The 13,952-nt window shown below is 37.5% G+C and overlaps 1 protein-coding gene across 4 annotated transcripts in view; it reads left to right on the top strand.

Moving 5' to 3' along the window:
• The window catches only part of LOC118643112 (oral-facial-digital syndrome 1 protein-like), a 77,286-nt gene that overhangs the window by 28,998 nt on the left and 34,336 nt on the right, over window positions 1–13,952 (top strand). For 3 of the 4 annotated variants that reach the window (XM_036281020.1, XM_036281016.1, XM_036281018.1), the window contains 4 exons: window positions 5,658–5,765; window positions 7,481–7,614; window positions 10,498–10,595; window positions 12,111–12,230. In XM_036281020.1, the coding sequence (XP_036136913.1) occupies window positions 5,684–5,765; window positions 7,481–7,614; window positions 10,498–10,595; window positions 12,111–12,230 (434 nt within the window). In that variant the 5' untranslated portion in view covers window positions 5,658–5,683. The remainder of the gene's footprint in view (window positions 1–5,657; window positions 5,766–7,480; window positions 7,615–10,497; window positions 10,596–12,110; window positions 12,231–13,952) is intronic. The other variant, XM_036281019.1, reaches the window with a different exon arrangement.

A 13,952-nucleotide genomic window follows, 5' to 3' on the forward strand; every position in this document is an offset into this window, starting at 1 on the left:
TAGATTTAGTTTGTATTCTAATATGTTCTGTCTTTGAGAATGTCCCATGTGCATTTGAGAATAATGTGTATTCTGTAGAGCTGGGGTGTAGTTCTATGTGTCTATTAAATCCATCTGATCTAGTGTATCATTTAGGGTCTCTGTTTCCTTGTTAATTTTTTGTCTAGAGGAGCTACCCAGAGATGTCAGTGGGGTGTTGAAATCTCCTTGTATGTTTGTATTGCTGTAGATTTCTCCTTTGAAATCCCCCAGAAGTTTTTAAATATATATTGGGTGCATGTCTGTTTACCAAAGTTATATCCTTCTGTTGGATTGATCCTTTTAATATTGTTGGACATTTTGTCTATAGATATGGCCTTCATTTTGAAGTATATTTAATCAGATGTAAGTATTTCTACCTCAGCCTTTTTTTCATTTCCATGCTTGGAATTTTTTTTCTATGTCTTCATTTCCAACCTATGTGAGTATTTTGTTGTGACGTGGGTCTCTTGTAGACAACATGTATATGGGTCATGCATTCTTATCCATTTAGCTACTCTGTGCCCTTTGATTGGAGCATTAATCTATTTACATTTAAGGTTATTATTAATATAGTAGTTAGTTATTGACATTGTTCATTATGCCTATGTTTCTCTTTTGCTTTACAACAATCTCCTTAACATTTCTTGCAGTGCTGGTTCGGTGCTAATATATTACCTTAGCATTTTTGGTGGGGGCTGGGTAACTATTTATTTCTTCTTCTATTTTGAATGATAATCTTGATGGATATACTACTCTTGGATTCAGATCTTTATTTTTCATTACCTTGAATACTGTATGCCATTCCCTTCTGGCATGCAGTCTTTCTGTTGAGAAATCAGTAGAAAGCCTAATGGGGACTCCTTTGTAAGTAACTTGTGGCTTTACTCTTGCAGCTGTAAGATTCTCTCTTTGTCTTTAGTTTAACTATGATGTGTCTTGCTGTGGGCCTCTTTGGGTTCTTCTTCATGGGCTCTCTATGCTGCCTGAACTTATATGCCTTTTTTTCTTCACCAAGTTAGGGAAGTTTTTGCCACTGTTTCTTCCAATATATTCTTTAACCCTTTCTCATTTTCTTCTTCTTCTGGAATTTCTATGATGCAATATTTTTACATTTCATGTTGTCCCATAGCTGTCTTAAAGTATTTTTCATTTTCTTTTTGGTTCTCTGATTGGGTGTTTTCTGTGTGTTTTGTTTTTCTCATTTTTATTAATTTATTTTCCCCTCTAGACACCCTCCTTCCCATCTCATCCTTTCATTTTTTGTCTACGTTCATTAGTTATGTATACCTGCATATAACTTTTTTGGTTCATCTCATCTATCTCCCTCCACCCCCAACTCTGAAGTTTGTCCATCTGAACCATACTCTTTTCTGTATATCTCGGTATATTTTGTTCATCAGCCCACCTTGTTCATTATATTCTACAAATAAGTGAGATCATGTGGTATTTGTCTCTCTCTGATTGGCTTATTTTGCTTAGGATAAGACATCGTTTTTTCTTACAGCTGCATAGTATTCCATTCTGTATATATACCACAGTTTTTTTATCCACTCATCTATTAATGGACACTTGGGCTGTTTCCATTTCTAAACAATGTAAATATTGCTGCTATGAACATGGGGGTACATATACTTTTTCTGATTGGTGTTTCAGCCTTCTTATGATACATTCCTGGAACTAGGATTACTGTGTCAAATGGCAATTCAATTTTTAATTTTTTGAGGTAACACTGTATTGTTTTCCATAATGGCTGTACCAGTCTGCATTCCCACCAGCAGTGTACTAAAGTCCCCCTTTTTCCATGTCCTTGCCAGCACTTGTTGTTTGATGATTTGATAATGGTGATACCTCATAGTGGTTTTAGTTTGCATCTCTCTGATGATTAGTGACATTCAGCATTTCTTCATTTCTCTTGGCCATTTGCATGTCCTGTTTGGAGAGGTGTCTGTTTAACTCATCTGCCCATTTTTAAATTGAGTTTTTTGTCTTCCTTTTGTTGAGTTGTATTAGTACTCTATATGTTTTGAAAATTTACCCCTTATCTGATGTATCATTGGCAGTTATGCTCTCCCATACAGTGGGTTCCCTTTCCATTTTGATGGTTGTTTCTTTTGCTATGCAGAAGCTTTTTAGTTTGATGTAGTCTCATGTGTTCATTTTTTTCTTTTTTTCTGTTGCCTTGGGCCTTGAAAATTCTGCTGTGTATGATATCTGAAATTTTTTTCCTATGGGATTTTTATGGATTTACAAGTCAGATTTTAGTCCTTCATTTACTTTGACTTTATTATTGTGTAGAGTGTAAATTGATGCTCTAGTTTCTGTTTTTTGCATGTAGCTATCCAATTTTTCCAGCAGCATTTATTAAAGAGGCTGTATTTACTCTATTTTATGCTCTTGCCACCTTTGTTGAATATTAATTGAGCATAATGTTTTGGGTCAATTTCTGGGTTCTCTGTTCTATTTCATTAATCTATATGCCTGTTCCTGTGCCAGTGCCAGGCTATTTTGATTATAGTAGTTTTGTAGTATAACCTGGTACATTTTGGTATTGTGATCCCACCTATTTTGTTGTTTTGCAACATTGATTTCTATGGCTGTTTGGCATTTTTTTGTGGCGGGGTCCATATGAACCTTTGAAGTATTTATTCTAGTTCTGTGTAATATGTTGTTGGTATTTTGATGAGGGTTGCTTTGAATTAATAGATTGCTTTGGGTAGTATGGACATTTTAATGTTCTTAATACTTCCAATCCATGAACAAGGTATGTGCTTCTACTTTTTTATATCTTTCTCTATTTTTTTTTCAATGTTCTATAGTTTTCTGAAAATAGGTCCTTTATCTCTTTGGTTAAGTTTATTTCTAGATATCAAATTTTTTGCCACAACGGTAAATGGGATTTTTTTTTTTAGTTTCTCGTGAGTTTATTATTGGTGTATAAGAATGCCATCGATTTCTTGATGTTAATTTTGTATCCTGCCAAATTTGTTTATTAAATCTAGCAGATTTTTTTATTGGAGTCTTTATAGTTTTCTATGTATAATATCATGTCATCTGTGAGTAAGGACAGTTTCACTTTGTCCTTTACAATTTGGATCTTTTTATTTTTTCTTTATGTCTGTTTGCTGCGGCTAAGACTTCCAGTATGATGTTAAATAAGAGTGGCGAAAATAGGCATCCTTGTCTTGTTCTTGTTCTTAACGGAAATAGTCATGGTAAATAATTTATTTAATGTATTCCTGAATCTGATTGGTATTCAGGATTTTGGCATCTATGTTCATCAGGGTTATTGGCCTGTAGTATTTTTTCTTTGTCGTATCATTCTCAGATTTTGGAATTAGAGTTATGCTGGCCTCATATAATGAATTTGTCGGTCTTTGTTCTTGAATTTTTTAGAATAGTTCCAGGGAATATGTGTTAGTTCTTCTTTGAATGTTCGGTAAACTCCCCCATGAAACAATCTGGGCTAGGACTTTTGTTTGCCAGGAGAGTCTTGATTATATCTTTAATTTCCTTAGTTGTTATTGGTCTGTTCAAGTTTTCCATCTCTTTCTGGTTTAGTTTTGGGAGACTGTGTGTTTCTAGAAATTTGTCCATTTCACTTAGATGGTCAAATTTGTTGCTGTGTAATTGTTCATAGTATTTGTCAAAGATCCTTTGTATTTCTGTGGTGTCAGTTTTTACTTTTCCTTTTTTGTTTCTGATTTTTTCATTTTGGTTCTCTGATTGGGTGTTTTTTCAACTTTTTCTTCTAATTCACTGATCTGATTCTTAGCTTCCTCCAGTCTGTGGTTACTTCTTCCAATGTGTTCTTTATTTCTGCTGTGTCATTCTTCATTCCATTTGCTGTTTTTTCTTTTTCAGAAACAATGATTTTCGTTGTTTCTGTATCTTTACTCATGCTGTCAATCTTCCTCATAATCATTACTCTGAACTCTACATCTGATAATTTGCTTATCTTCATTTTATTTTATCCTCTTCTATAGAATTCTCTTGTCCTTTCTTTTGTGATTTGTTTCTTTGTTTCATCATTTTGTCTGTCTCAGCAGGGTTTGGAACTTGCCAGAATATCTCTGTGGTTACTGTGGTCCTCAGATTGTGGCTCCCTCTGCTGGGTTTGGATGAGTATGGAAGGAACCAAGCTGAACACCAGTGTCCGGTGTTACTTTCCTGGATAGAATAGCAGGCCAAGCAAAGATTTAATGATCCCAGATCCTTTGCCTTCAGTCTGAGTGTTAATCTCGGTCAATTAATGGGCTTCTGGATGTAGCCTTCAGCAGAATACAAAATCCCCCAGGTGGGCAGGGTAAGAGGATTTACAGTAGGTTCGGCAGTTGCTGCCCTCTGGGTTAATGCTACTTTGTCAGAAAAACTCTTCCTGAAGAGAACAGTTTTTGCACTGTGGTTTAATGACTCAGCACAGGGGTTCAGGCAGCCACCTTCACAGCTCTGACCCCAAATCCTGGAATCCCAGTGACCAATGACCATGAGCTAGGCCCAAGGCTCAAAGTACTCAGAGACTGATCTTTACCTGCTGGCTGGCTGGTATTCTTTTATATGATCTTCAAGTTGCAGTTCTGTCCTAGTCTCTGATTTCTCCTGGCTGGCGTTAAAATCCTGTGAGTGGGGCAGTTGCTTTGCTCCCTGACTATAGCTGAAAAATAGCCTATTTTCAAATCAACACAAAAGAAAATCCCCAACTTGGCTGATGCAGAAACAGGAGTCCATTTAACTCTTAACGTACTTCCAAAATATTCGCTAGTTAAGGTTTTAAAAAATGTTTTCAAGTACCAGAGGGGTATAAAGTGAAAGAAAATAAATTTCTGGCTGTATTCCAATCTCACTTTCTGCTTGTAGCTAGAATGAAGTTTGGTGGCTAGAATGATGCCGATGTAAACTAGAATTTAGTTTATGAACCTAAAATCTAGGTCTATGTAATGAAAACCAACACTCAGAAATGAGGTCATATTATAGATAACTGTTTTCTAGTTTGCTTTCTTTAACCACCGATATGTCTTTCTTTAGCCATATATTTAGACTACTTTTTAGTGTATTTAACCACCTATATTGATGGAGCTGTTATTGTTTTATTATTTGGGCTTTACCACTATAAGCAGTGTGCAGTGTTCAACCTTTGTCCCCCTGTGGAAGTATATCTGTGTATATTCCTGGAAGTAGAATGACTAGGTTAAAAGACATGTGCTGTTTGAATACATATAAACATTGACAGATTTCCCTCCTAAGTGACTGAGCCTACTAATTTCCCCACTCCGTTGTCAGCACAAGTATGATCAGAGTTTTAATCTTACAATCATATTGGGATAATAGGATCTCTCTGTTGTAGTATTAATTTGCATTTTGTTTTATTTGACATTAAAATTGTTTTGATACACTCTGTTTATGCCCTGTTAAAATATTTCTTACTGATTTGTAGGAGCTTTTGATATGAAAATTAGTGCTTGCTGTTTATTGCTTCTAGATTTTTGTGTCATGCTTGGGAAGGATTTCCCTCAGAAGTTACTCTTAAATAAGATACATGATGTAAAACCCAGGATTTATAAACAGTGACTGAGTAATGGTTGAATGAAAGAAAGTTGTGAGATGAAAGTATATACTTTTTTTTTTTTTTTTTTTTTTAGGTTTTCTCGTGGAATTTTTAAAAGAGATGGCAGAATATCATCAGGCTAAAGAGACTTGTGACATGAACACTCAGACAAATCCAACATTTCCTAGCAAAGACTCTCTTGGTAATTTCAGGCATCTTTCATAACTTCAGATTTTCTGTTTTCTTTTTGAATGAAGGAAATCGCCTGCTTTTCTGAGTTGTGTGTGTTCCTAGACTGAAAGAGATGTAAGCTGCAGGCAGGGTGCCCATTCCCTTTGATGTCATTGCTGGAAGAGACCAAGCCCTCCTCTCCAGTGCTGCCCCTCCCTTCAGGACCACCAGGGTGGCACTTTGTAAAATTCATGGGGATGCAGAGGCTCACATTCTTGTTTGTTGAGTCAACCTTCTCAACCAGAAGGCTCTTCCCTGGTTTCATCGAATTATTTTATAGCCACTAACATGAGAAGATCCTAGGCTATTTTAATTGCAGAGAACTAGAGAAATTGGTAGCCTATCACTTCATTTTATAGTTGAGGAAACTGAGGTCGCCAGAGGAAGGAAAAGCAACTTGGGAACAGCCAGTGTGGGTCAGAACTGATACTAGAGTCCAAGTTTTCTGGTCCATGATCCAGAGCCTTTTCCACATGTACAGCCTTTCTACAATAGCATCCTGCCCTTTCATTGTATGTTCAGCTAAACATTGTATGTTTAGCTGGCCAAAATGCTATGATTAATCCTGGTTCTTCCTTACTGTTAAGGAGCAATAGTGCCTTTCAACTTGAGACAGTAAGTTCAAATACCTTAATCTACTTCTGCTAGCTTTTTACTCCCGTGCATACTTTTTGGTGGGCACTGTTGTTTACATGACTGATTGTACTCTTCATCTGGGTTTGCATCCTGCTGCCTGATTGATTCTGATCCACGTTTGGTTTAAAGGCTGCAAGGCTGCTGGAGAGAGACAATCAGTACACCTGGCTTTAGTCCCAGTTATGCCATTGTGTAGTTGGTTAGACCTCTGAGAGTCAATGAGCATCTGTGCCCTCTGTAAAACTCATGATGTTTGATTCACTTTAGGGCAATGTTTGGGCCGTGTGACTCAACTTTCACCAAAGACCAATAAAAGAACTCTCTGCTTGGCACTTAGAGAATAGAAAGAATGCTAGTGTTTTTGTTTTAACATGTCAGTGAGATAACCAGAGATGCACAGCTGAATTGTAAAGGAGCACTTTATTACAACGGTGGGCTGTGGGGATACAGTTTCCCCAGATAACCATCCCTGATTATTTTTGCTCATTGGATTTTAAAGAGTCTGTTGGCCTCTCCCTCAGGGGATCAGTACAACAATGGGTGTGACATCGATTACAGAAGTCAAAATTAGAATTATTCACTGGGTTCACTTGACGTAGCTCATGTGAATGCAAATACCTCCCAGCACGTAGGGCAACTATAAATTCAGGCAAAATTTCTTTACTTCTAGGGGTAATTAACCTATTATTGGAAAAATAGCAAGGAAGGTCCATTGATGATAAAAAAATGGAGTCATTTAATTGCCTTAGTCAAGGGGTCTACATAAAAATGGAACCTAGTCATGTTAAGCCTCGGGGCCCAGGTCATTTTCAACTTAAACTTTGCTTTCTTTTTTCTTGACATTTTATGATAGTTTTCAAACATTCAAAAAGTTTAAAGTTTTACAATTTGCCATTAAATTTGTACTATACTTGCTTGATCACTTTCTGCCCATCCATAATCTACCTTAATTTTTAAAATTATTTCTAGTTAAACTCCAGACATCTCTGCACCTGACCACATTTCTCTACCCTAATTTTCTCTGAGTGTGTGTGTGTGTTTTTTTAATAGCTGAGAAGTTTCAGGATATTGATGATCAGTTTGCACGTGCTTACCCTCAGTGTCCAAAGTTAGAATCTTTAGAAATGAAGTTAAATGAAAAGAGAGAAATAGAACAGCAACTTCAGGCAGAGATGCATGAAAGGGTAAGTTTATCTTGTTGCTATTAACCAAATGATATTTTTGTTTGTGTTTTCATCTTAATCTTAGGTATATAGGAAAATATCTAAAATTTATATTAATGAATGTTTATACTATTGTGCATATTATTATTTTGTCAGTTGATGTTATTTCTTTTTACCATTTGAGTGAATCTCTACAGGTTCAGTGAATGAGATGAAACTAAAGAATTATATTAAATATATTTAGAGCATGAATGGTAAACCTAACTGTGGAGAATTTGTTACTACTCTTTTTAGTATTGTTATTGCGATTTACAATTAGCAGTTAAAGCATTTAAGAAATACTAAAATAATAAAAATTAAAATGGAAGATAAAAGAAAGTCTGAGAAGGTATTAGTGAAGTTCTGGAATGATGTTGAAAGAACTTGTCAAGCAAAATCAGAAGCCTCCTTTCTCAGGAAAAAGATAATCCCTTGAGAGAATTCAAAAGTACCAGGAGGTAATATTTTAAAATCATTTACTGGGTGGCTCTTTCCTGCAGCTATTAGAGTTTACTTCCTTCCTCAGAGACTGTTGGGAGGAAAGGGGATATGAATGTCCATGTCATGAATGTGAGGAACTTTCCCTGAATTAGTGGCAGGCGTGAGGATTAGGTGGCCACCTTGAGGAGAGGGCCAGAGCTATGGGATGACTGCTGGGGGTCAAGGAAGAATAGCAGTTCTCTGAAGCAGGCAGGACTACGTGAGCTGTTTTGGGGGCTCTGCTGAGGTGGGCAACCTGGAATTGAAGTAAAGCAAACCGATTGCTTGTAGGTGACTATTGTTGTAGCTCTTGGGAGGACTTGGAAGGTCAGTGAAGGCAGAAGGATAGTGGTGATTGGGGAGTGGAGCTTTATAGAGCTGAATTTACTTCATTTGAGAAAGCAGCCTATTGAAGACATAGGGGTTTGGCTTGATGGTGAAGGGAACCAGAGCAGAAGGTGGGTGGCTACTAACTTAGGGTACAAGGGAGAGCTACGTGGCAGTCTCAGACATCAAAGAATAGGTGTGGGGATATTGACAAGTGGAAGAATAAGAGTGGACCAAGAGAACACAGTTACCAGTTGAGGTTCCTGGTGACGTTGGAAAGCAAATGCAGTGTGCTTCCATCGAGCCAATTAAAGGTCCCTGGAGTAGAGGAATCCAGGGCTGCAAGCATCATCCATGTGGCCATTTGATCTTATCACCTGGGAAGTGACTGGGCAGGAAGTTGGAGAAGTTGAATGGTGGGATATGCATGTCAGCAGGGGGCATTGGATCCAGTCCTTTAGGAAGATCAGGTTCCTTTCCCAAGGGTATGTCAGATCAGATTATTTGGGGCACGGTTTTCTGTGTACAGCCAGAACAGCTGATAGCAGGAGATGGTGGAAGTAAGAGACTTCCTTCCGCCATCAACCCTTGCCTGGAGCTTCTCAGTAAGACCCAGTTGCAGCCCCTTTATGATTTTGTGTATAATTTGTGGGGCTTGGACTCATTTTAGCTACAGTAAATGTTAGAAGTGTTGTTCCGTGTCAGCGAGATAAACAGAGACTCACACTCGAATTGTAAAAGTACTTCATTACACTGGCAGGCTGGGGGAGGGAAGATACAGCTTTCCCAGATCCTCAGCCCCAATTCTTCTTGCTGGTCCACTTTTAAAGACAGAAGCCTCATCCCCCTTTTGACAACCCCTCCCCTCCCCAATAGTGGTGTGACAGTGATTACAGAAGTCAAATTTAGCATTAATCATTGGGCAAATACCTCTCAACACGTGTGGCAACTATAACTTTAGGGAAAATTTCTTTGCTTCTAGGGATATTTAGCCTATTATTGGAAAAATATTGAGGAAAGTCCACTGATGATAAAAATTGAGTTATTTAGTCGCCTTAGCCAAGGGACTCAGGTGAGAAGCACTGATCTTTGAGATGATTGGTGTTCAGACTAACACTTGCATCTTCAAGATAGGTGACTTGACTAGGTAAGATTGTTATAATGTGTCAGCGAAATAACCAGAGATGCACAGCCAAACTGTAAAGGAGCGCTTTATTCTCACCAGCAGGATGCAGGGGGCATAGTCTTCCCTCAGATCAGCAGCCCCGATTCTTCTCACTTGTCCAGTTTTAAAGACAGAAGCCCCATTCTCCTTCCCACCACCACACCTCCCTCCGAGGACTGGTACAATAGGTCCAGTAGTGGGCATGACAGTGATTACAGAAGTCAAAATTAGCATTACTTACCAGGCTCATGAGTACCTTCAAATGTCTGCAATTACTGGTACTTAGTAACTGCAAATGCCTGCAGATATCGATACTGGAAACTGCAAATGCCTCCTAACTCATGGGGCAACTATAATCTTAGGCAAAATTCCTTTACTTCTAGGGGTAATTAACCTATTATTGGAAAAATATTGAGGAAGGGCCATTGATGATAAAAATGAGTTGTTTAGTCACCTTAGCCAAGAGGCCTACACAAGAATGGAATCTAGTTGCCTTAGCCTTGGGGCCCAGGTCACTGTGACTCAGACAACTATCCAACCATGGGGATTCTATTTAAGTTGTATTACTTGAATGTACATTTTTGTCTTCTTTTCTTCCTGAAAAACATACCAAAATTTTAAATAAGTGTCTGAGAGGTGTTACTTAAGTAGAATACCCAGGGAATGTTAGGAATATAAGGTAATGTAGCTTAACAGTCATTGGGGGAAGGAGTAAATTTTTATGTAACTAGAATAGGAAAAGGCATACCCACAAGGTGTGGAGTCTTTTGAAAGTGAAATCGTTACTCTAAATGACCATACTTTGATTGTTTTCTGAAATTTAGAAAGTAGTCTGTTAGTTCAAATCTGTTTCATTTAGCTTTTTCACCAAAAATGAATGCTTTTCTGTACAGAGGGAAATAAGAGGAATTTATGCTCAGAGGCAGCTTCTACTAAAAGATATAAGAGGCAGAGAAGCAGAGCTGAAGCAAAGAATTGAAGCTTTTGAATTGTAAGTATAGTAACTTTTGTTTTGGATATTCAGTCTCTGAGATTAAAAAGAACTAAATAATTCCGTATTTTTATGTTAATTGTGAAGTAGTTCTTGGTTGTAAAGGTGCCATCACCTACTTTTAAAAGGCACAAGTTAAGGGAAAGAAACAGTAGGATTTCGCTTTTGAAAGGTTAGACATTGGGATGCAAAGCAGAATGAGACACCATCATCAGGCTGCAGTGAAACCAGACAGGTAATCCGAACAGATTCTGTTGCACACTTTCATTCAGTCATTGAGACCTGGTGGTCACATGTACATATAATGACTGAATTTCAGGTACATTCACCTACTCTCCTGTCAAGGGAAATCAGTGGCTTGACTTGTACTGGGTGAAACTGTCTTGTGATGTGTGTATACTTTCTCTAAGTGCTAACCAGTGTTTCATTCTTCACATCTACCTGAGATTAATAGCAAGCTCACTAGTATAGTTCTATGGAGTAGGTTCTACTATTATTTAACACTCACAGATACTCTTATTTCATTAAAGGATTTATCTCCATCTTCATTTATACTCTCATTATTATAGGATTGATTCATTTGATATCTCCTCTGCCTACTTTACTCTTTTTTTTTTGGCAGTACTGAAGTGGTAAATTGAGCATGGGAGAGAAAAGGAAAGTGACAAAATTTGGAAAATAGCTCATGATGACCTCATCACTTTACCTTCACTTCCCCTAACTGGTTCCAGTCTTCCTAGCCTACTGCATAGCTAATGTCCCTAGTTTACTGTGCCTTTGTTTTACTGATTAGCTAGCAGAGGGAGCTAACACATAGAGCTTTTGTCCTTTGCTTAGAATGCTCAGTGTTCCCTAGCACTTTTCATGGCTTGATCTAAGTACCCCTGAACCTGATTCCCTTACTTTGGGATTGATTTGTGGTTGATTTAAGGTCTCACTTGAAGACCATTCCAGTCTTCAGTATTTGAAAGTTCTGACTGATTCAATTATCTGTTGCTCTCTCTTGCAATACTCTTCAGTATTCAATGACTAGATTAATAAATGCCAAAACAGATCTTCTATCTTTAATACATATTGGCTAATCAATTAAATATCACAGAAACAGTCTTATAGAAGATGCAAGCACTAAAGTACACTAATTTAAATTTGGTTTGTAGCTTTGTAACTTAATAACATTGTTTTTCTTGTCTGAATTGGTGATGGCCATTTATCACTTGTAATCACTTTTTAATTGTGAATCATCTGTGAAAAAGCACTTTAGTCTCGACACTTTCACATCCCTCCAGCCTGTTGCCACCGTATAGCTCCTCCTTCTGCTACTTCAGATTCCTCAAAACTCAGTCCTTTCATAAAATACATGGAGGACTTCTGGCTCTTTCTGTTTATTTCCCAGCAGTGACAGTCATATAACAGTTTTAGTCTGTGGAGCAAAAATCACGTTATTTTTTTTCTCCTGAAGTGTTTACGTCAGATATTATAGTTTTTATTTGCTTTTTATATTTTTGCTAATTTCAGGGCCCAGAGGTTACAAGAAGAAAAAGATAAAAGCCTGGCTGATGCACTTAGGATACGGGAGTTGAATATAAAGAGCCTGGAGGAGACCTATGACCAGAAGCTCAAGAATGAAATTCTAAAGTAATTGTTTGGTGGCTTTAAAGGAGTAATACATTTGAATTAGGTTTATAGAAACATGACAACACTAATGAAGTAGATAAAACCAGCATTTTACGGTGAAAGTTTTTAAAAACATGTTTTCACTGTCAGTCAAACCTTTCCTAAGATATATGAGTTAATATAGATTTAAAAAGATACAGTACAGAGTCTAGCACCCTCAGCTTGTTCTTACTCATAGCTTCTGTAACATGTATTGAGCACATATGATTTGCTTTCCTTTTTAGGGCACCTTGTAGCTTGCTCAGCTTACAATGCTGATGAGCTGTGAAAGTGGAATTATAATCACTTTTTAAAAAAATTGATTTTGGAGAGAGAGGAAGGGGGAGAGAGGGATAAACATCAATGTGAGAGATAAACATTGATCAGTTGCCTCCCGAATGTGCCCCGAGCAGGGCGATTGAACCTGCAATCTAGGTGTGTACCCTGAGCAGAAATTGAACCCTTAACCTTCTGATGCATGGGACTATGCTCCAGCCAATTGAGCCACACCAGCCAGGGCTGGAGTTATAATCACTTTTATAAATTATCCTACCTAATTGTTATAGTATTTATCAGTGAGCATGTGTGCATGTGTCTTGAATTTCTTCAAGATTCTGCAAAACCAGAATCAAACAAACTGAAATGAACTATATGAAGCCAAAAATTATACAGGCAAAGGAAAATATGGATAACTGTGATTACTATGGCTTTTCTATAGCCTGAGTTTTACTGTGTTATAGTGACTAATATCTTAGTGCAAAGACATTAAGTCCATATGGTAATATTTCTTTCTAGTGCTCAGGATAGTAATAAGTGATTCATTGAGTAAATGAATTGGTGAAGAGATGACTCAACTGAGCTGCTCTGGTATTTATTAACCATTGGCCTCTTTTTACTGCCTTGCCCACAATTTGCCACTGATATTCCATAACTTGGTACTTGTGAAGGTTTTTTGAGCTTATTTAAAAGAATTCTAATAAAAAAGAAATACAATACCTTTCCATGTATCAATTTTGAAATGGATGTTATCTCTACACATTTTTATGTCAGCTCCTCGAAAATAGTAGCAAATACTGACATCTGACATTGTTAAACTTTTAGGAATAGATGAATGAGTGTGTATGTTAACTTTCATCTCCACAGCAATTGTGAAGTGTTTGATATTATCTGTCTGCTTTGGATATCCTCTATGACTTTGGCAAGTGTTGGAGTTTGGAGGACATTCACCACAGGAGTGTTTCTCTTTTCTTTCTCTCATCTCTAAACAAAAAAGTCTGCAAGTAACAGTTGGGGGAGATAAATAACACTACTCGAAAGTGTGCCTTTTGGTTTTGCTAACCTGAATATAAAGTGTTGGTAGTTGGCTGTCAATACTATGCCCAACCCCTGAGACAAAAGTTCTTCTGCTGAAGGCGGGGGGTGGGGGGAAAGGTAGAGCAGACATAATTTAGTTTTTCTTTTGGGATGTAGAGTCAGTTGTATACGGTGTAAATTTAACTTACTTTTTTATGTCAGTCCAGACCAATGTGAAATAATTGTTCTTAGTAACCTCACAATAACACAAGTTTTAGGGACCCACTTTAAAGCATTGCCACAGGCTTTTATTGTACCTTGTATATTCTGAATTTGGATCTCTGGCCTTAGTACTGAGAGAACTTGAAGTTATGCATGCCATATCCAGTGCCCTTGGAGCCCGGATGCCAC

This window comes from Molossus molossus, unplaced genomic scaffold (genome assembly GCF_014108415.1).
Source record: "Molossus molossus isolate mMolMol1 unplaced genomic scaffold, mMolMol1.p scaffold_m16_p_30, whole genome shotgun sequence".
Lineage (NCBI taxonomy): Eukaryota > Metazoa > Chordata > Mammalia > Chiroptera > Molossidae > Molossus > Molossus molossus.